This window comes from Colletotrichum chrysophilum, assembly GCF_026319265.1.
Source record: "Colletotrichum chrysophilum strain AFK26 chromosome Unknown scaffold_8, whole genome shotgun sequence".
Taxonomy (NCBI): Eukaryota; Fungi; Ascomycota; class Sordariomycetes; order Glomerellales; family Glomerellaceae; genus Colletotrichum; species Colletotrichum chrysophilum.
This window is the reverse complement of record NW_026517295.1, coordinates 269148-296443: the sequence shown is the minus strand read 5'-3', so window position 1 is coordinate 296443 and position 27296 is coordinate 269148. Positions and strand designations below refer to the sequence as shown.

General features: G+C 54.5%; 5 protein-coding genes across 5 annotated transcripts; 2 read left to right on the top strand and 3 right to left on the bottom strand.

Annotated features, from left to right (window-relative positions):
- Positions 1–10739: 10739 nt before the first annotated feature.
- On the bottom strand, positions 10740–12753 carry ACU9 (Malate synthase, glyoxysomal; the record flags this gene model as incomplete). The annotated part of the gene is made up of 6 exons (XM_053174709.1): positions 10740–10797; positions 10941–11171; positions 11233–11475; positions 11535–11692; positions 11747–12324; positions 12393–12753. The coding sequence occupies 6 exons, from the start codon at positions 12751–12753 to the stop codon at positions 10740–10742; spliced, it is 1629 nt and encodes a 542-aa protein (XP_053041332.1).
- A 2406-nt stretch (positions 12754–15159) lies between these two features.
- Positions 15160–18786, bottom strand: COL26b_001766 (uncharacterized protein; the record flags this gene model as incomplete). Its single annotated transcript, XM_053174708.1, has 5 exons — positions 15160–15195; positions 15225–15517; positions 15601–17330; positions 17383–18102; positions 18155–18786. The coding sequence occupies 5 exons, from the start codon at positions 18784–18786 to the stop codon at positions 15160–15162; spliced, it is 3411 nt and encodes a 1136-aa protein (XP_053041331.1).
- Positions 18787–20276: 1490 nt separating this feature from the next.
- Positions 20277–23835, top strand: COL26b_001765 (uncharacterized protein; the record flags this gene model as incomplete). Its single annotated transcript, XM_053174707.1, has 5 exons — positions 20277–21554; positions 21614–22504; positions 22554–22626; positions 22680–23415; positions 23466–23835. The coding sequence occupies 5 exons, from the start codon at positions 20277–20279 to the stop codon at positions 23833–23835; spliced, it is 3348 nt and encodes a 1115-aa protein (XP_053041330.1).
- A 1385-nt stretch (positions 23836–25220) lies between these two features.
- Positions 25221–26072, top strand: COL26b_001764 (uncharacterized protein; the record flags this gene model as incomplete). Its single annotated transcript, XM_053174706.1, has 1 exon — positions 25221–26072. One exon carries the CDS (start codon positions 25221–25223, stop codon positions 26070–26072), a length of 852 nt encoding a protein of 283 aa, XP_053041329.1.
- Positions 26073–26412: 340 nt separating this feature from the next.
- On the bottom strand, positions 26413–26930 carry COL26b_001763 (uncharacterized protein; the record flags this gene model as incomplete). The annotated part of the gene is made up of 2 exons (XM_053174705.1): positions 26413–26643; positions 26826–26930. The coding sequence occupies 2 exons, from the start codon at positions 26928–26930 to the stop codon at positions 26413–26415; spliced, it is 336 nt and encodes a 111-aa protein (XP_053041328.1).
- Positions 26931–27296: the final 366 nt, after the last annotated feature.

The following is a 27296-nucleotide window of genomic DNA, read 5'->3' as shown; positions in this document are numbered from 1 at the left end:
ATCGTTGCTGGTTTGGTTGACCCGTCGTTGCGCGCTCCCCAATTGAAGCTCGGACAATTTTGCGCCCCAGTGCCATCTGATCTGATGAATGATGAGATGGCTCGTGGGCTGGCTTGACAGGCTGTCACAGGCGCATGTACATACATGGCAGCCCGCTGCGGCTGCTCGAGCTTTTGCACAACGCCCTCCGTCATGCATCCATCCCATCGTCAAGCCCAAGCCGCGCGACTATGCGGCGGCCCGGTCCAATACCTTCATAAGCTTGACGTGACGGCCGCTTCAATACTTCAGACGAAGTCTTTGCCATCCGGACTAGAGAAATTGCATATGCAAAGCAAAGTCTGAGATGCCTCAAAGCACGTCCGTTTTCAACTTCAACACCTGGAACTCCCCGGAGAGGTCGGTTCACTGCCGCCTTCGACCCGGCTTCCTTTCTTTGCTCTTTTTCCAGTTGCGTCAATCCCGATATCATTCGATGTCCACTGGTCTTTCAAAGTGTGTGTGTGTGTGTGTGTGTGTTGTCTCCTTGCCTGCCTCGGCCATGTAGAATGCCGCTCCAACGTCCAACGTGGGTGTCGTCGCTTGGCCGGCAGGCCGTCTTCTTGCTTTTCCCTGCAATTCTGTCTAGTCCTGGCCATCGGTTTCCTGAGCCAAGGCACGCCAAACGTGACCGCCGATTCCTCTGCAGACCGCCACGCCCTCAGCTGAACCAATTCATTGCAGCATTTCGAGGCAGGGACTTGCTCCATTCGCTGGGACCAGGGATTCCCCTTGGACTTGGCCCAGCCGTGTCTCGCTCTACTGGCCATTCCGCCAGGTGCATGCGCTAGCCGCCAGCTAAGAGCGCCACTACTGCATGGTCCAGCTGCGTGGGAATGCATACGGCTTAGCATTGTCGAGGTGCCACGGTGCCACGGTGCCGGCGGGGAGGGGAGACCATCTGCACGTTTGATCGGGTTTGTTCTGTTGATCATGACATGGCTAGATTCCGTTCCCACGAGCGAACCGAGCTGGGATGCCACAAGGATGCTTCCGTTCCGAGCCAGCGAGAAAGTCGGCATTGAGCAGCAGAAGACCACGTTTAACGTGGCTTCTTTTTCCCTGCGAGGAAAAAGGGAAGAAGTTGGGTAAGCGGTGCACTCGATGCATGCCTCGGCCCTGCACCCATTGCTAGTCCACATTGCGACGGGAACTGTGGTGACTCGACAAGTGACAGCAAATGCAATGTCCTCATCATAAGCCTGCAGCTTCCTATTGATCATGCAGGGGCTGTTCCTCATGTCGACGAGGGGCCTTTTGACATTGTAAACACCCGTAAGCGTGCCTCACATGGGTTGGTTGTCCTATCCCTCACCGCAACGGTTGAAGTTGGTCTTGTCCTTGTGCACTTTATGTCTCCTGCGTACCATCATGCTGCATGAGCCTGGTCGACCATCGGTATTAGACCTAAGCGACGTTGTAAGTGCTTTGCGGCGGAGGGGTTTCGCGTCGTTGTCATCAAAATTGTGCCGGCGCTGCTTGTGCCTTGTGCGAGTCCCATGCACCCATCCACGGGCCCACTCCCACGTCGCACTCCTCTCCCAGACGGGAGGGACGCCGGGGTTCCATGTGCGTGGTGTCGTTCCGCTCTTGGCTGCCCCGACACCGCGTGCCTCTTCATGCCTCCCTCAACTCCTGTCTCCCCAGGTTTGTTCCAGCTCCCCTCCCCGACTACCGCCAGAATAGTCTAGTCCCGACTCGTCCTAAAGCCTGAACTGGACGATGGGCTTACCTCCTTCTGGGAATTTTTGACGAGCGTTAGGGAGCGTGTTCTGGGCACCCTCCTTTAAGGTCGCGCGCGTAAAGGAGACATGACCTCAAGATTGAATGGTGTCGAGCTTCTCAAGCTTGGAGAGTATGGCTACTGCATCACCAGCCGATAATGAACTCGATATGTCTATATTGTTTCCAATTTTAGTGCTTTGCGAAATTGACTGACCTACCCATGTAAATTGGTTACCTGGAGTAGGTCTTTTTCCGCGATTGCGGATTGGCGTCACATCTTGTGTAACCCATTTTGGGCTCACGTCGGGCAAACAACGACGCGTATGTAGTGTCAGTCAAGTTAACGGCACGGCTGCGCTGCTTCGCCGTTACACCTTTTTTTATTTTACTTAAAGTTGGACCTTTTGTTGATGGTGGTAGAAATTCTGCGAGAAGATGGGTTTGACCACGGATGCATGTGTTTGGCCATGCACACCGTTGGAGATTGAAACGTGGGGGCAAGATCGTGGCTTTTCACAAGCCGTCATGTATGCGTGAGAAGGACAGGACGTGCTCGTTGAAGTGGAAAGCTGGTGCTGGGATCGTCGCACCCATGGCAAGAGCCAGGAAAAAAGCCACCACTGCCCACCAGTACATATGGCTACGTAGTGCAGATCGAGGTTGCAAAACGGCAGTGAAAACTTTCCCGCCATTTTGCCATAAGCGGCAGGGGTTTGTTTCTCGTCAGACAGCCACAGCAGCAGGTCCCACGCTGATCAGGCTTGATTAGTGAGGCTAGAATGTCTCCGTGGCTCTTCCTAGCATGTAACACGCCTGCGGAATCCAACGATGGGAGCTGGGGGTACACATACGGTTGGAAATGGGCCAAAGAATGAGCCGTCCTTCTCAGAACAGACGACATAATCAAGCCTCATTGTCCGATCCGTATCCTGGGCCGTCGGTGCCTCGAGACAAGATGGGGCTTTGCGAGGGCATAGATGGTGCTTGTGAAACAAAACATCATATATGGTGCCAATGCCGGGCCAGGTCGACCAGATGCGTGTATCGTCCTTTTGAGAGGATACGTGTGAAATAGGATGACACGCGGACCTAGTGAGATTGGGACGCAAACAGAATTGCATGCTGTTCTGCTCAGACGGGTGGTTTATCCTCCGTTGCGACCTTGAGTCGACGTACCCTCAAGAGAATGGCGTGGGAGATTGCGGAACTCGTGTTCTGTCACGGGGAATCGAGAGGGAAGAAAGAGCTGAGACCGCAGGCGTTGCGAGAGGTGACAGAGATCTAAAGACCGCTGAAAGATTGTGTGAGAAGCATCCTCTGGTAATAGCGACGATCTGGACATTTCGAAACGTCTTTCTGAAGCCATGGTCCCAAGGTCAGCACTCGTAGTAGTGTATTCACAGAAGCCCATGTTTGAGGAGTCTTGGTTGAGCAGAGGCGGGCGGGCGAGGCGTGGCAGAGGCGCGTCGTCGGGGGTGTCGATATCCGCCACACGCAGCATGTAAGGCAAGGTAGGGGGTAGGGAAGGCCCTGTCGGAAGGTGCCATTGAGCTGTAGGCAGCCAGCGCTACGGACGTAGTGTGGTTCCGAGCCCTGTCACGGACAGGGGATAGTGTCGATTGCTGAGGGAGCGTTTCCGACCTGTCGGGCGAGCCCCCCGGATGTTTCCTGTTTGGTGTTTGTATGTGCATGTTAGGGACCTCATCCGGGCATCCATCGCGTCGGATAGACACCTGACACGGATAACGAGTGACGGCGGATGGTGACAAGAACAAGGGTGAGGAAGGGCCATGGGCAGGATGGATGCCCATCCCGCCAGCGAAGGCAGGGAGAATGAATGAGCGAAATGGTGGAAGTTGAGGCTATCGTCAGTTGCTGTTGCAGGCATTGGTACCCGGCGTGGTGGCAGGCAGGCGGCAGACGCACAATAAGATGCGGCGCATGGGAGGCGTATCGGCTTCGCAGGCGGAGGATCAGCGCCACCTTGGGCGGGCAACAAACCATGGTGGTTAGAGGGCAGGCCTTTTCAGGGGTCGAGCGGGAAGGCTTTCAGAGCTAGCAAGACCGTAGACGGGCCAAGGGCAGGCCGGGCCAGACCAAGTCAGACCAGTGCAACGCGGGCAGGGTGGCATCGGGACCGAGATGAAAATTAGATGGGCGGGCGGCGTGTGATTGGTTGGGAGTCTCCGCAAGTTGGGGGTGACGGGCGACTGGATTGTCTGTCTGTCGAGGGGCGGGCTCTCGTGGTGCTAGGAAGGGGCAAATGCAATATTTGCTGCGAGTTGTCGGCGAGTACGACTGATCAGGACGGTGGGTTGGCGAGCTGTGATGTTGGTCCGGTCCGGCGGTGACAGCTTTCAGCTATTACTGCGGCGCTTGGCCAGTTCCGGGACGGGGTTCTGGTCGACAGAGAGAGGGGGGCGGTCATGTTCTCGGATCTTGGCACATGATGCGAGAGGATCGGGTGGGTTGAAAGGGTGCTGAATAAGAGAAAGAAAGGGTCTTGATTGAGGTGACGATGCGTCGTGGGACCCAGTTTGGAGGATCGAGGTGAAGAAGCTTTGGGGTCTGTTGGTTTGGCTTGGGGTACTGTATCCAAGCGAATCGTTTGAATCCGAGAGTTCGGTCGGGGCTGCAACGGCTGGCAAGCCATGAATGGCAATCTGCGATCAAGACGGAGGCGACTCAACACAGGAGGCGTTCTGGCCCCGACAATGAGGCACGGGCAGGGAGAAGAAAAAGAACGTGTTCATCGGCGGGTGGTGTTGAAGTTGGGTGGAGATGGAGGGAGGTAGGCCCACGGGTGGAGGTAGAAGGTGGAGGTGGCAGCAGCCCCATGGCAGATGGCAGTCGCCCCATGGCAGTCGTACCTGCCTTCCTCACTCTCGACCTCCCTCTTACGCATTGGATACTATTCGTACCTAAGGTGAGGTCCGGTACGGATACGACGAATACCTACCTACCTTTGGGAAGGAACGAGTCACCCGCAACGGCAGGCACCCCGTAAGCTGCCATGACTGCACCTATGACACTGGAGTCTCAGGGTCCAGCCCGGCACCACCCCCCGCGCTTCAGGATTTCAGGACTCCCTCCAGCAAGGCAGGCCAGTCGCGTCTGGACTCCTGTACTTTGTTTCTTACTTTTGCCTTGTGCTACCTCACCTACGGATACCTCAACTAGCTTACCTACCTGCCGATGTACATAGTATTCGTCTGATGTACTCTGTATCCCTCTCCACTTCCCAAAGAGGCAAGGCATCGCACAGCGGCACAATGTAAGCGCCAAAGCCACTCAACCCAGGAAGCCGGTCCCTTCCTCTCTCGAGGCTCCCAGTGAGCGCCCCCTGACGGCCTGTGCTTGTTTGCTTGTTGATTCGCGCTTCATGGCTTGCAGCGGCCGCCTGCCATCCCAGCCCGAGTCCAAGTCCAAGCAAAGCCAAGTAATGGGACTTACCTTGGTCCAAGATACCTTACCTTACCTAAAGCGCCTTAGGTAAGGCAGGTAAGTTCCCGGGGGACGACTGCCTCAGCCCCCTAGCGACGCCCGTCCCGGCTGTCTGGTTAGGTTTGAGTGAGGGTCTTGGTGGCACGCTTCAGAGACGGTCCACGACACACAGGCCTCCTGTTCGAGGTTTCGACAATCGCAATCAAACTATCCCAAAGTACTGCACCTTAGCCATCCTTCCCCATCTCCGAATCATAGCCTCTCCACCCTCTCTCTCTTGGTCACATCACATCATCGGATTTGCTGCTTCCCGTCATCGTCGATCTCCATGTTCCTCTCCTGCTACCTCACCTTACTCTACCTACCCGCGCTACCTATTACGCAAGGTACCTACGCCAGCGCCACCCTCCAACGGTCTCTGAGCCATCATCGCGGCAGCCGTCAAGATGTGTTCCTTCCCTTTGCCAGCCGCCAACCTCTGCAGCCCACACCTGCCCTGAAGCAGCACAGCGTGTTCACGCCTCAAGCCTAACCTATCCAGAAAGAGCTACGCCACCACGAAAGTTGCCTGTCTCCTTTCAGCCTTGTCGATCTGGAGTTCAGTCTTCACCATCTCTCCTGCTAGCATCATCTCCCACGCGAACCACCTCCCAATATGCCTCTCTCTTGTCACCACCATTCGACAGCCCTCCCTTTATTCTAATTTCCCTTTGAACCACCCTCTCTTGCCATCTCTCCCACGAAGCTTGTCCCAACCGCCTTCCATCTAGTTGATCTTCAAGGTTTAGCTGGACAGCGAAGTGGCACTTTCAAAGAGATCATCCTTGCTACGCTCATATCACACCATCCTTTCCTGTACCGTCTCCCCCGCGCCCGCACTTGTCCACATACGACATCAGTTTTTCTCAACAAACCAAGCCTCTGGCCCTGTCTAGGAGCCTGGAGCTCGGTCAACACGATACTTGGAACGGACTTCCAACGTCCTCGGTGCCTTGGTCGACATCATCTTTGTTACCTCTGTGTCGATCGATCCCAGATCATCGTTCCGGCGATATTGTGCAATGACTGGAAAAGCCTACTAGTACACTGGCGGCCCTGGGGCACAGAGAGTGCGATTTCGACACCGACAACGAATTTGGTCAGAAATACTGCTCTGTAACGCACACTAGACCCAAGCTACATGTGCTCAGAGGGGCTGCCCAGTCAGAGAGCAAGTGGCTTACCTCCCATAGTCATTCGACTGTTAGCAATTGCTCGCTTTGTCGGTCATAACTACTGTGCTACGTTTTCTCTACGAGAAAACCCCGGTTTTGTTTGGCTGCGTATCTGGCGAGCTGTACGAATGAACAGCACATGACACTCTCGCTGACGCTACACCGACGTCTTTTGTGCGAACCACCAATACGAAAATCGAAGGTTTCGAGGCTCCGTAGGCTCGGTAAGTGTGCTCGTTCGGGTCACTCCAATGTAAATTTCTCGTGGTTCTGTTGCATTAACCAGAATGTCTTAGACCTTGGGTCCAGGTTGCAGGATTTCCCGATTGTCTGGCTGAATGGCCTTGAAACCACGACATTCGGCGAGATTGTAAGTATGCATACGCTTGCAGGCATCAGCTAGCTATCCCGAGCGAGAACCAAGTCGGCGATTTCTCGTCCTGGGCCGCCATCCATTGTTCATGGTCACTACGACGTTCTACAAAAGACATGGCCGTTTTGCGTTCGACACCCTCAGCTGCGTTCGCCCTGAATCAGTCTGCTGGTAAGTGGAAAGAGGCATCATTAGCCAAGAAGATGTATTCTTCATGACATCTTCCTTGACCTCCCATTTTGGATGTCACAGCCAATGTATGTCATGAGCAAATACACGAGATGCTTTTGGCACGCTCAAAAGAAACCAACGATGCTTCTCTCTGGCTCCGGACCGACGCATTCGCAGCAATGTGAGGTGGTCATTGGCACTCCCAATTGCGCTGAATGAAAGAAGTGGCGCTGTCAATGGATCCTGCGAGCCGTAGTCTCCTGAGACGATGCTCTTGTTTTGTGTCAGCCCTGCGTATGCGAGACGGAACCTCGATTCACCAAGGCCGGGCATAATCGTCCTGTACATGAACACCTGGGCGCATTTGTACCTCGCTTCAAGTACGGAGCATATTGAGTATACGAATCGTTCTCGCAGCCTCGCGGCTCGTCATGCTCCGCTCAACATCAATAGCAACGATAGTCTGGACAGTTTATCGGGGGCGCATAGGAGTAAAGAGTCCACCGCGTCCTTTCACGCAATATGACCGACAACAAAAACGGACCACGATCTCGCCGAAAGATCACCTATCAGGTGGTCTTGACTATTCAATACCAGTAACGAGCAATGACAAGGTCGATGGTTCGTCACGTTAGAGCGAACGGATTGATGTCTTGAAAGCTTATTGCAAAGATTGCTGCTATTCGAACGAGTCCAACTGGGTTGGCTAGAGACTTCCTCAACATACTCCAACAAGTATCGAAGAATTGCATTAGATGCATCCCTTCTTTTCACTAAGCTCTGGATCCCGTTCTTCTGAACACGACAGTTCGCTAGCAAAAGTAGCTATGATACCCCTGCATCACAGCTGCACCGCGACCTTCACTGCCTCAATGTTGATACACACACCTGTGCAGCACAATGCGCTAAAATGAGGTCTGAGACGCCCCCATTGCTTTTGGGAAACACAATCACACTAACATGACATTCTTGGGGCAGAGAAAGACCGCTAGTCTCACGTCTTTCATACTCGGGCTCACCATATTTTCCTGGTATCCAGAAGGCTCCTCTCCCTCCTGTCGACCGTCCCGGTCATGCCCGTATCAAATCCGGTGAAACTTGTTTTCCAGATGGGGTCGACGCGATCCTACTTGCAGCCGCGGTTCAGTGCTCATCAGTCAATTTCAGCCCTCCACACGACACACTTGTTCCGGGCTTTGGAACCCTCCGAACTCTTCACGCCTATTGGAATATGATGCCGTTTACATTGCCTCCGTTGTTGAGATAACTTGATCGCTCTCTCTTGCTTTGATTTGTCCTTCAATAGGCGCAACAGTCAGGTGAGAGAAACACACGTAGAGGACGAGATATTCCCCACCTGATTTTCCGCATTTGTCCGCTCTTTTACCCGGGCCATCATAGCCTACAGGTCCAAGACTACATGGCTCGTTCGCCAGCTGGCGGGAAATCGAGATTGGGCCTTCAAAATTGTCTCGGCGAGGGCGACGCTGAGGTGACACCTGGACCATCCAGACAGATATGGCAACTTGCCTTTTTGGAGGAGAAACATGGCCGCCTCGAAGCATTTGTTCTGTTGAGGCTCATTTAGGGGTGACTCTGGCATATCTGCCTATCAATCACCGAAGAGCGCCGAGAAGGCAAGAGGAAACAAACATCGTGCCGGTCTCTCTTGACCTTTCTTTTAGGCTATGAGGCTTTTCCAGCGACACGGAAGATGAGAGTCGCGGCCCAGAAACAACATCAATCGGGTGAGACCAAAGCAAAACGCAGTAGCTTCTTTCCTTATTTCTTTTTTCTCGGCGTTCTTTTCCTTCTTGTCCTTGCCAAGTTGTGCCGTCAAGATCAAAGACACCGAGATCTAAACACCGCAAAGGCTAAACGCTTGCTTTGTGCAACCATCGTCGGAGGGGTTTATTCCCAATCGATGGATCATAACACAACCTCCGCCCGGCCGTCCAACGCCGTCGCGGCTCGTCAAACCGTCTCGCGCCCTCTTTGGGGGGCTTATCACTTCTATCATATCTGATCAGACTAATAAGCGAGGCAATCGAAAAGAAACGTTTGTCGCCGTCGTAGGGTGCGAGTTATAGTTGAACCATGTTTAACATATTTTGAATCTTGACACAGACATCTGGAAACACTCCCTTTGCCCTCACTTTCGCTCAGTATGACGCATCACATTGCTATGACTTGCGGCAAAGCCAGTGAATGTAGGAGAAACTGAACACCGAGAAAAAAAGAACCAAAGTCACCCGATCAACAGTTTGACCCCGTACGGAGGGGACACTTGCCAATCCCAAAGTGGTCAAAACAACGATCCAAGATATGGCAACCCATGCCCCCCCCCCATCACCTGCCCAGTCCGATGCGGACTGCAAAGATCATCTTCGTCTTTGAACCAATGGCGGTAGTAACGTACATGAGGCAATCGTGGGCGTTGGGAAAAAGAAAACGCTCCGGTCGTTCCGGCGGTGGCGAGTCCACTCCCCTCCCCCTCTCCAACTCAGCCTTCGGTGATGGCTTCGGTGTCGTGCATCTATTTGTCTACCGGAGGCCAAACCGATCCAATCCCACCTTCCATCGTTCACTGCCGACGGCCCGCTCCGTCCTGGTCACGGGGCCTCCAACCTTTTCCCGACGACATGAACCCTCGACACCCTCCTCCGCGCGCGAGGGTCTTACTCTCTCTGGCCTTGGAACCCGAACTTTGCAGAGTCTCTGGAACGCAAGAATTGTGACAGGTCAATTAAGCAGAAACCATGACGATGTGATTCCCGACCAATATCTCTCGCTTTCACTTCGTCTCTTACCAAACCCATCACGCGTGCGTGAACGACAACCACCACCACCACCACCACCCCTTGTGTATGTCGCACATGCGGGCGGCGGCGGCCCGCGCTTCTCTGTGGGTGGGCGACGCATCGTGAGACCGTACTCCTGCATAGCCATCGAAGCACGATTTGTCTGAACCTCATCTTTTGAGAGGGGGTTCCCATCTCAAGCGGCCCCCGAAAGAGTCCAAGACGTCACCACTCTACCCCTCCGGCCGGAGTCAACGCCGAGACGAGCGTCGACGCCGACAGTATGTCTGAGGACGCACACAAACGCACATGTGTATAGATAGGGGTCTCATCACCGGCCAAGCAAACATATCGGCTCGGGGGTGTGTATTTCATCGTGTGTTCGTTTCTTGTTCCGCCGGGTTTTTTTTGAACCACCGTGCCGCAACGCCCACCAGTCCCTCGGGCCCATCGTCCTCCGCCACGATGGCCACATCTACGCCTCACAGGCCTCCGAGCCCGGAAACTCTTTGAGAAGCAAGACAACCGGTGGAGTGCCATATCCAATCACAACCCAAAGTTATGGTGTGCCCCGACCATCCCGGTGATGAGCAACTTCGAGACGGGAAACCTTGGCCCGCGTAGGCGATGGAGGGCGGTGGCTTACGTCCACCAGATAGGAGCGGCATGTTGTCAAAGAAAAGAAACGGTTTCTGACAATATCATTCATTCTTACAATCGTGAACCAATACAACCAAAAGTAGCTTCTCTCCAAATTCCCATTTCAATAGCTTTTCTCAGTATTCTCCAACGAAGCTTTCACCCCGAGACCTTTCCGTCCAACCGAGAGACATCCTTTGCCCCGACTATCCAATTGCCTTTCCGGAGTCGGGTGGCTCTCAGCTATCAGATCATTTCAAAATCCATCACGCATACATTCTCGCCTCCCCCGTTTCACATCAGACATCGATCAAGCGATGGGTGCCGAGGCAATTACAACTTGGAAGCGGGGCGCGCGCTGCCCACAGCCGTGATCTCGTCGTAGAGCAACCTGTCAAGTCGTTAGTACATGCGATAGTAGATGCAATCACCGGAAGCCACAATGAAGAGTCATCGCCGACAGGGAAGAAACCTCAGAAGTTTGGGGCGATGATCGAGAAACGGTGGGTGTAGCAAAGGGGGGGTAAAACGTACGTGGTGAGGAAGTCGGCGTAATCCTCGCCTGTGACCTGTCCGGCAAAATACTGCGCGGCGAGGTGGTACTTGTTGCCCTTGGGTGCCTTGCTGGCGAGCTCGTCGGCGGACTCCTTGAGGAGCTTGAGGGCGTATGCCTTATCGACCTTCTTGCCCTTGTCGGTCGAGACGCCGTGCTTCACCCACTGCCAGAGCTGGGAGCGGGAAACCTCGGCGGTGGCGGCGTCCTCCCTGCGTCTTGTGAGTTCCTCGGTTCCTCTCATGATCTGTAGTTGAGCGGGTATTCACTTACATGAGGTAGTTGATGGGAACGCAGCCGACGCCACGGATCCAAGCCTCCATGTAACCGAGGCCGATGTTGAGGTTCTTCTTGATGCCCTCCTCAGTGATGCTGCCGGGGACGTTCATGTTGAGCAGGTCGTTCTGGCCAATCTTAACATCCTCACGGCGGATGAAGAGCTGGTTCGGCGTGGGCATGTGCTTGTTGAAGATTTCAGAAGCAATGGCGGCCAGGGCAGGGTGAGCAACCCAAGTTCTGCAACTCCGTGTTAGTGGCTGACTCGACGGCGAGGTGAGGCAGTAGAAAGAGCGAACCCATCGTGGCCGGCACGCGCTTCGCGTAGCTTGTCGGCGCGCACACCCTCCATGGCCTTGTCGTTGGCGGCCTTGTCATCCTTAATGGGGATCTGAGCTGCCATGCCACCCATGGCGTGGACGCCTCTCTTGTGGCACGTCTGGATGAGGAGCTTGACCTGTTTGCAAAGTAAGTGTCCTGCGTATCAATCGTAAAGGGACAATCCACTGACGTATGCGTCCATGAATGGAACGGTCATAGTGACGGCGCTGCGGTCGGGCAGAACAAAGTTGGAGTTGTTTCTGAACTTCTTGATGGTGCTAAAGATGTAATCCCAGCGACCGCAGTTGAGGCCGGAGGAGTGATCTCTCAGCTCGTAGATAATCTCGTCCATCTCAAAGGCAGCGAGAATGGTCTCGATGAGGACGGTACCGCGAATGGTGCCGCGGGGGACGCCGACGTAGTCCTGGGCGAGGTTGAAGGCGTCGTTCCACAGACGGGCCTCGAGGTGAGACTCCATCTTGGGGAGGTAGAAGTATGGGCCGATGCCAATCTTTTGGGTCTGGTGGGCATTGTGGTAGAAATAGAGGCCAAAGTCGAAGAGGGAGCCGGAGATGGGCTCGCCGTCGACAGTGACGTGCTTCTCTTCGAGGTGCCAGCCGCGGGGGCGGACGATGAGCGTGGGAAGGGTGCGGTCGGTGCGCAGCTTGTATTCCTTGGAGCCCTGCTTGAAGTCGACCTGGCGGCGGTTGGCGTCGTAGAGGTTGACCTGGCCGTTGACCATGTTCTCCCATGTGGGCGCGCTGGAGTCTACGCAAGGAAATCCGTCAGCTCTTGAAGGAGACAGTCACACCGGATCACGACGTTTGGAGACTCACCCTCAAAATCGGCCATGTAAGTCCAGACATCTGAATTCAGGGCGTTGACGACCATCTTGCGGTCGGTCGGGCCGGTGATCTCGACTCTACGGTCGACCAGACCGGGAGCCGGAGGGGCGCCCTTCCATGTGGAGTTCTCTCTAATGTGCTTGGTCTCGGGGAGGAAGTCGGGCAGGGCGCCGCGGTCAAGCTCGGCCTGACGGAGCTTGCGGCGCTCAAGCAGCTGCTTGCGAGTGGCATTGAAGGAGCGGTGCAGCAGGGCGAGGAAAGCGAGGGCATCGGGGGTCAAGATCTTGCGCTGGGATTCCTGAATGGAACCCAACACATTGACGCCCTGGAGAATCGTTTCGGTAGTCGCCATGTTTGCGATGTTTGGTGATGGTGTTTACTGTGTCGTCGTCGGTTGTGGTCGGATGGCTGGCTGGTAGGTACGGGTTTCACGTGTTAGAAGAATGCGCAGCTAAATTGTGAGACAGGACGACAGTTGTGGTAAGCGTTTGTATGGAGGGGTATCTTTAGAGGTCGAAGTTGAAGAACAATTGATCACAAAAGGGTTGGGAAAGGAAGAAAAGGGTTGACGTTCTGGAAGAAGTAGGCGACAGGACGGAAGTTTGCCGGCTACAGATGACGAGAAAATGGTATGTAATTGTGGTAGTCGAGAGCTTTTGGACGGGTCTGGTTCGAGGAACGAGTGCCGCTGTCGCAAGCTCGGCACAGTCGCCTCGAGCGAGGGGTTGGCCGGCGCCCATCTCCCATCCATGACATGCCCCCCCCCCCCCCGGCCTGGGAATGATGCATGCGAGGAGCAGAAGAGGCAAGACGCAAAGACCCCAGGAACCTCACCGGCTCCACTTGAGGTACACGCAAACGGACCCCATGGACGCCGGCGGGGGATGTATCATGACCTTCCATTCAAGGTACCCGTCCAATAGCGTCCGCCCTGCTCGACGGTAGAGTGCCTAGGGACGAGCAGCCAGCATCCAACCTTGGTCGGCAGTGATCGGGCTGGTTCGGGTGGATGGAGAGCTTCAGAGCCGGACCGCGGGGAGAAGAGGAGGAGACGTCCATGCGCCTTGTGGTGTTGGACAGCCATCCATGAAGCACGGAGGGTTCATCAAAGACGCGCCTGGAGTGACGCTTGTGAAAGTGTGGGGAAAAGGGAAAGGTGTGAAACCGCAGAGCCGAACTGCAGACAAGATGCCAGTCTGTGACTTTGCATGTGCTTGCCCGCCTCGCCCAGTGGAATGTACCTTATCCCATCCTTCCTCCTGCGGAGGTGCTCTGCCTTCTTCTCCAAAGCGTCGGTGCATTCCGCTGCAGCGAAATGGCAAAACCAAAATCAGAACTGGGCAGGGATTGACCACTGGCCGAGCAACAGTGACCTCATCCTTCTTCTGACACCTCCACTGGACGGGCAGACGGAGGAGTGGGGTCAAACACCGATAAGACCTTCTGTGAAAGAAACCCTTCATTAATAATTCAGTCTTTGATTCGGGAGCATGCATCGTGAGTGTGCACTGATGTCCTGACTCGAGCATCTTTGGCTGCTTCAATTCTGTTACTCGATCCTATCGAGCAACTCTGAAAAATATTTTCCTGTTGAGGCTTGCGTCTTCATATAAATCCAGGGTCCTGGAGACTTTTTTGCCCCAGGTCAGGGCCGAAGTCGGATCCGCCGCGATAAGGACAGGCACATGTCGCCGGCGCCCAAATTGGAGCCACGGCCACGGCCCGCAATTGAAGCTCTTCTGCTGGGGTGCAGCTGTGGAATTCCTACCTTGGCCGTCAATTCAGCATCAACCGCGATGCTATGATAATTACCATATTTCACACCACCACTGAACCACGAGTCCATTCCAACTTCCCCACCATCTGTATGCTCGTGACGCAGAGTCAAGAACATCCGAGCTCTGCCACAGAGCTATGTCGATCCGATTCACCGAGATGCCGAGGTTTGCTCTCGATACCCCAGCTTCCCCTAGGCCCAATCAGCTTCCCCACCAAAGCCGACTGTTTCCGGGCCTTTCCGGCATCGATTGTAAGTGCGTTTTGTAGCTTCATCCTACTGACTCGACTCCTGGACATATCACTGTGCTTTGAGTCCAAGGCTTCTATCGTCACAATCAACTTTTGATGTGCAGCTCGAATCTATGGACTGTGGTCTGCCAACCGTACAAGGAATCTGAGTAACCATTACCGCCCTTGGCAAGGCGGTCTCCAATCACCCAATCCTCCAAACTTCTGTGTATACAAGCCACAGCTGTATACCACTGGGCAAGTCATCCAACACCATTACCTTCCTCCTGCCAAACCAACCTGAAATCTCTGTCGAGCCGCAATCCTCATGCTCTGGTGAATCAAGCCCTTGCCGCCCATATGAAGTCCTGGCCATTCCTGGATCTGGACGTATGTCCCAACGTGAAAATGAAAGAAAAGTAGAAACTCCGGGCATCATCGCTGCCCGATGATCAAGCAACCCGCCCAAACCGGCCATGAAAGAATGTCGCCTCCGTTTCTCTGACGCCAAAATGCAATGTCGTCCACTCTCAGGAATTGAGTGTCTTGATCATCATCTTCTCCTTGCGTTTGTCGGCAACAAGCAGCGATCGCGATCCGAAAACCGTTCGGACCGTGTCCACCACTCGGTGGAAACTGCTGGCCGCTCCACGCTCTTGTGTAAATCGTACAATGCATAGGTGTCCTTTCTTTCCATGCTCAATCACTGTCATAATCTCCGCGGCAAATGCAACCTCCTTGATGCTTAAGTCTACTCCTTGTCAGCCATGATAGCGTCTCGGGTCGACTGTTGGACTTACAATTCTTAGCCCCTACGCGGGCGAACACAATGTTTCTCTCCTTGTCGACCTGGATATCTCTCATACCATAACGTCGCCAGTCTTTAAGGAGAATCGCAATTTCTTGGCGAGCTCGCTTGCGCGATATGGCCAGGCACACGTAGCTCGTGGCGGGCTTCACACCAAAAAGCCGAGCCAGCCAATTCTGCTGCACCTCAATGTTGCGCACCCCGCTCTCAGAGCCATTCCAGCTTCTAGCGGAATTTCGGCTCGGCTTGTGTCCAATACCTCGGGTGGGCTCAGGAGAGTGAGAATCGTCATATTCCGGGCCTACAAAAACAGCTGTGTCAGTAAAATAAAGTCAACTGGAGCAAAAACATTACCTGCAATGGCCATCGTGTTCTCTGATTTACCCTTGTTGCTCTTCCAAAATAGAAGACCAAAACCTTTCTTCTTTGCCGGCACCGGTGGGGGTACAACATGAGGCTGGATCTCTGATCGAGCAGGGTCGGTGGACTGGCTTGTCATGCTGTACGCCTGTGTCTCTTGGGTCGCAACAGTATGGATACTGCCCTCTTGGGAGGTGCTGTCCTTCGAGGATCGCTTGAACCACAATGACTTCTTCTGCTTGCCGGGCCCGCTGCTGTAAGTTCCCGTCGATGGCGTTGGCGGCTCGTCTGTGCCGGAAGCTCCGTGCATGTATACACATCGCTCGTCAACTGGGTCACCTTGAGCTGGGCGGTCGGCCGTCTTCTTCCGCACGTTGAGCGGCTTGGGAACGGGGCTCGTCGCACTAGGAGAGTTGACCACCCGTATCGTGTCGCCTCGTCCGACAAGATACTCCAACCCATCTGCGTTGGCCCGGCCACTTGGGGTCTTAGGCGGGGCAGAGACGATGCGGTTTCTGTCATTGTCCCCTGGATAGTATGAAGACTCCGACTCTCGTCCATTCTCATTGATTGCTGGAAGACGGGCAGATGTCATGCCGTTTTGACTGGGTGGAGGTGCAGAAACAGTACGCCGGTCCTGCTTGGCCATCAAAGAGGGAAAGCCCAGGCGGTTGACTTGATCGACAAACTTTCCGACTCGGCCAGTCTGATGTCCATCTCTCGTCTTATCATTAACCTTTTCGGTCTTCGCCGTCACAGGTATAGGCGGAGCTTGCTTCTTGGGAGGAGGCAGAGGGGGCAGAGGGCGCGTATCCCACGGATGGAAGGGAGTATTCGCTTGCGCGGATGTTGGAGTCGGAATGGTGAACGAAAGTCTGGAGTCTCGCTTTCCATCTGAACCATCGTCCGTACCTAACTCGCTAGGTTCGTCGGCGATCATCGAGTTCCCGAAGATTTCGTCGCAGTCTTTGGCAATGCTGTGACTGAAGTTTCGCACTTCTTCGTTGACCACGTGAACAGGATCCCGAGGTTTAACAATCTTCAGCTTCGGTCTGGGCCTGTCCATGACCGAAACCTGCTTCGGGGGGCTCACGGGACTGACGGGACTGACGGGACTCGTTGGAGACTTGGCCCTCACCTCGCCCTCGGTGGGAATCGTGAGGGGAGTTCCTCGACGCCGCTTTTCGCCGTGCTCGTTGGACTTTCTTCTTATGTGAGAAAAGTCGATACCGCGCTTGTGGCGAGAAGCTGGCCGTGCGTAAGGCGTTCCCTGTCTGCTGCTGTGCAGGGAATTCATGGAGTTGCGAGGAGATTGGAAGCGAGAGGCAACCGTACGCTGAGAGTTGACGCGAGAATGACGAACCGTTGAGCCAGTTTTAATGCGCGACAGCTGGCTTGTGTGGGTGTTCTCTCGTTTCATAGATCCACGACGAGTGCGGTGTACTACAATCTTGGCATGACTGGCCTGAGAGTGGCCACGCATCGGTTTGCTAGAGTTGTAGGGATCATAGCTTTGAACCGTTCCGTCATCTGTCTCTGCGACATGAGAGATGACGGTGAAACGAGAAACACTTCTGCCAGTGCCGTCTGCACGAGGCTGATTGAACTCGACCGTCGACACCCTCTTCTTCCAGACAGGCTCATGAAGATGATGGTAATCGCTCGGAGATTGGGTGAGTTCTGGAAGAAAGTTCTCCAGTTGCTTCTTCCGATAATCATACAGGAGCCAATAGAAAAGCTTTTGGTCATTTTTCCTAAGGGAAGTCAGTTCAATGTTCAGACGAGATGAGTGATGGGATGGCATACGCGGAATCCATAAGCTTCAACTTGATCTGGTGTTCTGTGAGCATGTGCCACATGGACCGAAGTTGTCTGACCAGGTGGGGGTCAACTTCGTGGGGCTTCAACGGGGTGTAGTGGAAGCTCTTCCGGAGGTCCGTTGATTGTCCGTTGGTGCTGAGGTTGTCGAGGTAGTCATATTTACGGATCAGAGGATGCTGCCACATGTCCTTGATGGAGATTCTTGTGTCAGGATTGGCGATGAGCATACGCCGAATGAGATCCTTGGCCTCCGGACTCAAGAACTCTGGAATCTCGTATGTTCCCCTCTTGGTTTTCTGTAACAGAGCTCCGATGTCCGGGTCGTCGAATGGAAGACATGCAGCCAGCAAGGCATAGAGAATGATCCCCAAGGACCAAATATCGGCCTTGTCTCCTCGATAATGCTTGTGCTTCAGAAGTTCCGGGGCAGCATAGTGAGGACTTCCACAGGCAGTAACCAGGCGATGATCCGCGGATTGATGCAGGGCAGCCATGCCAAAGTCGGCAATCTTAACCTTGTTGTCGGCCGTCAAGAGGATGTTCTCGGGCTTGAGGTCACGATGACAAATGTTGAAGGAATGACAGTATTGCAGTGCGCTCATCATCTGCCGAAAAACGAACATGGCGCCTTCCTCCGAGAAGCGACCATGGGTATTGATGTAGTCGAATAAGTCACCCTGTTCGACATACTCGAGTACCAGATAACTAAAACATCATTAGTCTTACATATTGAGCGACAAGAACATGGAAGACAAACATTTCTGAGCGATTCTCCCAGATATCATACACCTTCATAACGTTGGGGTGGTCGACCAGCTTCAAGATGGCCACTTCGCGCTCGATGGACAAGGGCACGCGCATCTCGCCATTGATTCTCTCAGGCAGACTGTCGTCATAGTCGTGTAGCTCTGCGAGGCTACCGGCCTGAATCAGGTAGGCGGTTTTCTTGGGAACAATCTTGACGGCGGCCAATTCGCCAGAAATGCGGTGCTTGCAAAGCCTCACACGAGCCGAAGAACCCTTTCCAAGGGTCTTGCCGAGTAGCCATGGTCCGATGTGTGTCTTGTAAGAGTAGCCGCTGCTTCGTTTGCTAGAAGCAGCGGTAGAGGCCTGCGATACCTGCGAGTGTCGCTTCGTTGGGTCGGTGTCTTGCGACGCTCTCGCTCTTGCCACAGGGTTACGAGAGCTGGCGGCGGAAGCTGCTGCTCGCGCATGGGTTATGGGGAGCTCATCGGATGTGATGTTGTGATGGGCTCTGCTCGAAGATTTATCGCGTGACTTTGATGATTTGACGACGGGGACTTTGGATGAAGTGTTGTTGACGCGCTGGGTAGCATCTGCGAGGGGCGGCCGGGCATTGGAAGCCCTTCCGCGGCCAGTCTCCGACATGATGGCGAATTAGTTTTGCGATCAGAACATTGTCGGTTGTCGGCCCCAATTGGTCTTTTTTTTTTTGCCCCTTCTGGTTGTAAGGTGTTGAACAAGGGAGGGTAGAGAGATTGGAAGATAAAAAAAGTCTCGGTCAAGTAAAACGAGTGAGGGAGAGGAAGGAGAGGATGAAGACCAGAGACCTGAACGAATGGATGGATTTGATAGACTGGTTGCCAAAAAAAAGCCAGACGATACAGTGAGGGTGTGGATGAGTTGGGATTTTGGTAGTGAAGATGGAAAAAGGAGAGGCAGCGCGAAATCTCGGGGACGAGTGACGACTGGGACGCGCAGGACAAGCTGAGGCGAGTCCAGTGTTGTGTAGATTGGAATGCAGGTGGACCGCCTTGGTGCCGGGGCAAGCGAGGAAGTTGAAGCAATCGGCCGGCGGAAATAGAAGGTTCGAAGGGAGGTTGATGGACGAACGTTGCCCCCTTCCCACGAGCGACCCCGTTGAAAGCACAAGTACAGCCAACGGCAGAGGTCTCACTGGGTTTCACGACTCGACAGGCAAGACCGTCTGGAATGAGGTCCAAGCTCTAGAATGCAGCCAACAGCCTGATCCGGGCTGACTTCTGACCTGGTGGAAAGAGCGAGCCAGTTGGGTGATACGTGACCTTGGTCCGAAATTCCCCAGGCATGAGGTGGAGGATGACCTCGACGTCACTGCGGCTGCTTCTGACCTTATCTTGCCTGCCCGAGCGCGGATAGCGCGGTCCTTGAAGATTTTTTTTCTACGACAGATGGAGAAAGAATGAGGTAGAAAGAGGGGCAGACTGTGTTGATTAGTGAATTCCTGGCAGCCATCGTCGACTCAGCCTTCCTTTCTCATTAAGACGGTGGGCAGCTCTTTCTTCGCCTGTCAAGGGCTGAGGTGCCTTATTATAAAGTCCGAGAAAGACATGATGAGCCACTTGGTCAGCAAGACTACGAGGCAGAGACATCACAAGGGCGCTCTTGGTAGAGATTGAGGGACAGGGCAAAGTCAAACACATCGGATGACAGATCAACGGTCGACTCGCGAGGGATGAAGTCGCAGTTGCAGTTGGGCCAAACTGCCTTCCCCAAGCCACATCCGACCAAAATCCGTGCGGCATTAGCCCCACCAGAGCTCCGTAGCAGCCCCCACTTCGGTTGACGCACAGCTGCATCTCAACTCAGCATCTGCACGCCGCACTGACTCCGATCTCACTTACATAATCCGCCGGGATACCCTCCATCAAACTTGGCGCACCCTTGAGGCTTGCAAGGGGCACGCGGGGTGGACAGAGACGCGTCTGAATTAGGTCTCGCGTCGCACTCAACTTCACCAACTGCCTCATTGCGCGCTACCTGCCAAAATTATGCCCAAATCGACCACGCCTTCCACATCTGTCACCACTCCGATCTGAACCACGCGAAAAACTGGCTGTGACCTCGAAGTTACAATCGACCCCGTCGACCCCGTCGTGATGTCGTCCTTCCCGGCGAGCCGTCGCCGCCGTCGCGAACCGGAAGACGAGAGCGACTCTGCGTCCGATGCCTCCGATGCACCCAAACGCCCCCGCCTCAGCCGGCGTGCTGACGATTCCGACGATGACGATGGAGGTGTGCAGAGCAGACCCAGAACGAACGGCGTCAACGGTGTCAAGGTCCAGCATGACTTGGATGGATTTCAGGCTGGCGCTATTCGCCGCGTTACAGTCAAGAACTTCGTGACGTACGAGATGGCAGAGTTTTTCCCTGGCCCGAATCTCAACATGGTCATTGGACCGAACGGAACGGGAAAGAGCTCGCTCGTCTGCGCCATCTGCTTGGGTCTGGGATTCAGTCCAAAACATCTTGGCAGAGCTGGCAACGTCAAGGAGTTCGTCAAGCACGGAAAGTCGTCGGCCACCATAGAGATCGAGCTACAAGGTCGACCGGAGGATAGACGAAACCCTGTTATCAAAGTTCAGATCGATCGCGAGAGGAACAGCCAGAAGTGGTGGCTGAATGGCAAAGAAGCCACACATAAGACCATCCAGCATCTTATGAGGGACCTTAAGATCCAGGTCGACAACCTCTGCCAGTTTCTCCCTCAGGATCGCGTTGTCGAATTCGCATCTGCCACCCCCGTTGACTTGCTACACGAGACTCTGCGCGCGGCGGCGCCAGAGGAAATGCTCGACTGGCAGAAACAACTGCAGGAGCTGCACAAAGAACACAAGGAAATCCAGCGCGGCTCGGCAAATTACGCTGAGCACCTCAAAAGTATCGAGGACAGACAGCATGATATGCAAAACGATGTTGACAAGCTCCGCGAGCAGCAGGAGGCCCAACAGCGCATTGCCGACCTGAAAGACGCCCGGCATGTTGCCGACTACCTCGAGGCAAGGTCACTTTACCAAACGAAGAAAGCCGAGGAAAAAGAGGCGAAGAGGAATTTGAGAAGGTTGGAAGACGAGGCAGCTCCGTCTCTGCAAGCTGTGAATCAGAAGCAGGTTTACCTCGAGAAGGTCTCCGCAGCCGTTCATTCCCGCAAGGGTCTGGTACGGCGTGCAGAAGCTGAGGCAGACACATTGCTCAATCGAGTCGAGGACGCCGATGAGCAAATAAGATCAATCACCGCCAATTTGGAGACCAACAAGCGTGGATATGATGCCAAGAGGCAGGAACTGGGCAAGATTCGTAACAGGATTGGTGTACTGGAAAACCTGCAGAAGAACAAGCCCGCGGAGTTCAACCCTCAAGAACACAACACCCAAATTGTACGTTCAATCCTGGTCCTGAATCATGATCCTGGAGGCTGAAGCTAACTTGAACGTAGCGGGAAAAAGAGCATCAGCTTCGCGAAATGGAGGCCGAGACGCGTCAAATCGACGGAAAACTGAGAGATATCAAAGAACAGGGCCAAGCAAAGAGCCACATCAGAAACAAGCTCAAACAAGATCTCGAGAATCTCGATTCCCAGCAGGGGCAGCTTCTCAACTTTCTGCAGAAGAAGTTCCCCGATGTTGCCAAGGGCTGGGCCTGGCTGCAAGAGAACGGCGATCAGTTTGAAAAAGAAGTCTTTGGACCACCTGCTTTGTGCTGCTCCGTCAAAGATGAGCGGTATTCGGACCAGGTCCAGGCACTGCTGCACATGGACGACTTCCTTTGTTTCACCGCGCAAACCAGAGAGGACCACAAGAAGCTGAGTGATGTCTTCTACAAGCAACTCAGTCTCTCCGTCAACACACGCTCCATCTTGAAGCCCCTGGATGACTTTAAACCTAGGATGTCACGGGAACAGGTCAGATCTTTCGGTTTCGATGGTTTCGCAATCGAGATGCTGTCGGGTCCGGAGCCAGTTCTTGCGATGCTTTGTAATGAAAAGAAGTTGGACGTATCTGGCATTGCAGCGGGAGAAATCAGCGATGCTCAGTACGAGCGTCTGGTTCAAGATGCTGTTATCAACAGTTGGTCAGCTGGCCGGCATCTATACAGAGTGTCTCGGCGCAGGGATCTTGGCCCCCAGGCGGTCTCCACAATGACCCGAGGCATCTCCAAAGGCGTGTTCTGGACGGATCAACCTATTGATGAGGCAGAGAAGAATGACATCCTGCGCCGCCTGAGGGAAGTCGAGGCGGAGTTCGGGGAGCTGAAGACGCAGAACACGGAACTCAAGGAACAGCTTACCGCGATAAACGGGAGGAAGAAGGAGACACAGGAAGATCTCGTAAGTCTAATGAAGGAGATCTACGGAGCAAAAGTTAACAAGGCGCCAGAAATTACTCAGAGATCGAAAGAACGAACTGCAGAAAGCACACAATGCCTACCAAGCTATTCCCATCAAACTTGGTAAGGAGCCTACATGGTACTAAGTAGTTTCCACCACTGACGCATATTTGCAGAGTCTGAAAAGAAGTCACTGGAACAGAAGAGGGCAGAGGTCGAAGAGGCGAGATCAGCCAGTTCCAAGCTGGATGTCGACAGAGACAACGCTACAGTGGAAAAGCTCAAAGCTGTCCTCCGCCATCATGCGGCAATCGCCGCGATTCGGGATGCCCAGGAGGAAGTGCTTGAGGCTCAGATTCGTGAGATCGAGGCCAAGTCTGATGTTACGGGTCTCAAGGCTAGGAACACCGACCTGATGCAGCAACTTGAAGATGAGAAGCGACATATCGGTGCCATCGCAGAAGAATCTGCGCGATGCAGAGCCCGCGCTGAGGCAGCCAGAAGCAAAGTGGCTGACTTATTCCATGACGACCCAAGCAGGAGAGAGCTCCTTGAAGAGCTGGCCAAGGAAAAAACTGTCGAGGACGTCGACAACGAGATCGCCGCTGAAGAAGGCAAACTCGAGCTCATACATGTCACCAACCCCGGCGCCCTGCGCGAATTTGAGAAGCGCGCTCGAGAAATTGAGAAGCTGCGCCAGAGAATGGAGAGCTCGACGAACAAGCTGGATGAGCTGAACCGCAGGATATCGCGGATCCGCGACAAGTGGGAGCCAAAGCTTGACGAACTTATCAGCAAGATCAACGACGCGTTCAGCTACAACTTTGAGCAAATCAACTGCGCCGGCGAGGTTCGGGTTCATAAAGATGAGGACTTTGATCAGTGGGCCTTGGATATCATGGTCAAGTTCAGGTATGTTTTAACCCGCGTTGAAATATAACGGAGCAGCTGACAGCAAGCAGAGAAAACGAGACACTCCAACAGCTCAACCAGCATCGTCAATCCGGAGGAGAGCGTGCCGTGTCTACTATTTTCTACCTCATGGCCCTCCAGTCCATGGCGCAGTCTCCATTCCGTGTTGTGGATGAAATCAACCAGGGTATGGACCCTCGCAATGAGCGCATGATACACGAGCGCATGGTCGAGATTGCGTGTCGCGAGCACACATCACAATACTTCCTCATCACACCCAAGCTTCTCACAGGATTGCGCTACGACCCACGTATGCGTGTTCTCTGCATCGCAAGCGGAACGCATATGCCTGAGGACGGTAAAAAGCTGGACTTTGGCCGCTGCTTGCAGATCCACAAGCAGGTGACAGCCAGCGCCTAATCTCGGCGGAGCTCGGCTCTGTGGGGACCTATCGAATTATAGTCATTTGGCCGGAGTTTTTAGGCGTTGGTGAGGGCAAGTGTCAAGAGGTCACGATACCCTGGGTTGCGTCCGGTAGGTTTTAGACGGCACAGGAAGAGCAGAGGGTTCAAGCTCGTTCATGATGCTGGGGCTTGGTGGTGATCTTTGCATCACTCATGCTGGTGTATCATTCCATCTTTGAGAGCGACAGTGCTGCATGTAGAGGAACAATGCTAAAGGGAGAAGCCTTCAGGGCTTACATGAAGACATCTAGGATTTTTCCCGCCTTTGTCACGTCTACACATCCACCTGGACGGCGATTCGCTTCGGAGCGTTTTTGGCAACAGGGATAACCCAAGCAGCATATCGGCGAAGCATGCTTGGCTCTCCCGTCGAGATCGATACCTATGTTCTACAACTCATTTGCCGGGGGGTTTCAAGAGCCCACAGACTAGCGAAGGCGCTAGACACGAGGGCATTGCGCAAGACGTCGCTTCGTGGACATGGATGATTCGATGCCGGAAGAAACTCGCTTGTCTTGAGGCGAGCGGCGAGTGGGGACGGTCATGGTCTTCTCGGCCGACGTCTACGATGACACAAATGCCGGGACAAGGAGTGTATTCTAAAGGTCCCGGCCACTCAGCCCGGACCGCGGCACTCTTCTTCTTACATCGCCTCCTCTTCTCGTCCGCCTCGCCGTCTGGCCCTCTCGAGGGCCCGGGCCAACCCCGTACCTCAGCTTCTCCATCCCATGACGCTCAATCCCCTCACCATCTCCTCACGAGACCCCAAAGTCTAAAGCCCAACGACCTGCTTTCGTCACAGATTCTCCGCCAAAACCCAGATCGTGTCGGTGATCCGGGCTTCCAGAGTGTGGGACGCCTTTCTAGTGAGACGGCCTCGAGGTCACTCGAGAAATATCTCCTGTCAGTCGAAATACGTCGCCAATTTGCCTGCTCGGAATCCTTCAGCAAATCTGACGCTGTGGGGCTGGTTTGAACATCGGCCGCTAGAGGACCAAAGTCCCGGAACGGCTCATGTTGCCTGATGTAGAATAAATGAGCTGACGTGAGAAGTGTATTCTTGACAAGACGGCCGTGCTATTGGACAATCTGTTATGGCGGAAAAGGCTGTGACATCCCGTCTCTAACTGACCTGCCCGCACCCCGATTCCGTCCATCTGCTACAAATCCCTGAATCAGTCTCTATTACACTACTTCCTCCCATCCTTCTACAAACCCCAATAGCTCTTACTTCCTGTCTCGATTGTTTCTTTCATCCAACATCAACATAGTGATACCCCCTCATCAAATACCAGTTCATAATCAACCACCATTACGTTCAGTTGAACCACCACCGCCGCCATGGAAGCCCTCCGCTCAAAGATCCAGGCCCAGATCCCGGAAAACATCAAGCAGCTCCCCTCAACCTTCAAGCCAAAGCCACCCACGCACCTCGAGAACGGCGCGGAGTCCATCCCCGCCTCGCTCGCGCCCACCGTCGTCTCCCCGACGCTGCCCACGCCCAGCATCGGCCACGAGGGCGCCGTCTTCACAATCGCCTACGCGACACCGATCGCCAAACCTCCCCTGGCCGTTCTCGCCACCTTCATCGACCCGTCCACCTACCCCTCCTGGAACCCCATGTTCCCCAAGGTCACCGTCACCAAGCCCGCCACCGGGCCCGTCCCGCCGCTGCTCGCCGAGTCCACCGTCGCCAAGCACAACCCGGCCGACCTCATGCTGCAGGGCGCCCAGGTCGCGTTCGAGGTGCACCTGACGCTGGACCCGGCGCGCGTGACGTCCAACTCGCCGTGCATCATCACCAAGATCGAGGACTTTCACAAGGTGACGACCTCGTCGGCCGGCGAGGAGCACAAGGGCCGCAAGGGGTACCGCGTGGTGTGGAAGACGACGGGGTACACGCCGCCGACGTTCCTGTTCAAGGCGGAGCGCGTGCACGAGTTCCTCGAGAGCGAGGACGGCACCGGCACCGAGTACCGCCAGTACGAGACCTTCTTCGGCCCGCTGGCGCACGTCGTCAAGCTCACCATGGTCGGGCAGCTTGAGTCCGCCTTTGCCGCGTGGATGGACGGGCTGAAGAGGTTCGTCGAGGCTGGGGGGAATGTGGCGGCCGCCAACAACACCGATGGCGCGACTGATGCCGCGGCTGCCCCCGCTTCTGCTGCCGCCGCCGCTGCTACCGCTGCCTCATGAAGGGTGGTGACACTTGATCTTTGGGAGACAATGTTGCGACTGGCTTTGCTTTGGGAATTTTGACGGCTCGCACATACGAAAATGGGGTGGACAAAAATTATACCTGTTGGAGGAGAGAGTGGAGAATCGGATCTGAAGGTGCGTGTTTCTATGTATGCTAGTAGCTTGATACCTGTCCATAACCGGCAACAAGGAGTTCTTTTGACATGTATGAACAAGGGGTTACAGGTGTGTTATGAGCCACATTCCTGTTTATGCCCTCGGGGAGGCCGGCATTGTCGCAGTGAGAGCAATCCATCTCCATGACCTACACCTCCACGATGCACCGGTTGGTCCCCATCTACAACGATGCAACAGCCTCGGGCTTGAAGTAAACCGACATGACGCCGCCGACGGTGAGGTTCTCCTTGACGAAAGACTTGAGGGCGCCGTGGGCGGCGCACTCGTCGTCGTAGTATTTCATGTCCTCGAGCGAGGCGAACTCGGTCTTGGCGACGATGGTGAAGCCCTGGGCGCGGGGGTCGTCGACGGCGGGGCCGACGACCATGGAGAGGATGTACGGCTTGCCGTCCTGGGTGTTGTTTGTTAGCATCGTGAGTCATGTTCTAATTGCCTCCTTCATCTGTTCCAGTCCCCATCTCTCATATTTTGCTTGAATTTTAATAATGCCATTGCCCAATATCTTGCCCCCCACGAGAGAGAGGTTGTGTGAGAAAGGCCAATGGAAGGACGTCAGGATGCAAGTCAAGCTACCTTCTTCTGGGAGTCTCCAAGCTTCTTGTACTGCTCAATCAACTGCTTCTTCTGCCCCTCGTCGGCAATCTTGAACATGGTGACGCGATGAACCCGGTCCGCCATTTTGATCGTCTCTCCGCCAAGCTGTCTGAGTGTAGAAAAGGTCTTCGGACTCCTCAAGGGCGCTCCTATCCGTCGAAAGGCAGGCGGTACGAAAGAAGACGTCTTTTGTGTTTTGAAGGGACCTGTCTCTGTCCTGGTCGTCGTTGTCGTCGAGAAGTGGTGGTAGCCGAAGCCGGAAGCGGAGGTTCGTAGCGGGGTTCCGTTGATGTTCCGAAGCCGATGGATACAGGTATGGCGGAAGGTGAAGGCCGGGGAGACGGGGGGCATGGTTTTCCTTTTAAAAAAAGAGTCTAAGGAGACGGAAAGAGGCGGCGGGAGAGGTCTCTAGCGGGGAGGAGGGGAGTGTGCAGCAGAAAGAGGCTCTCG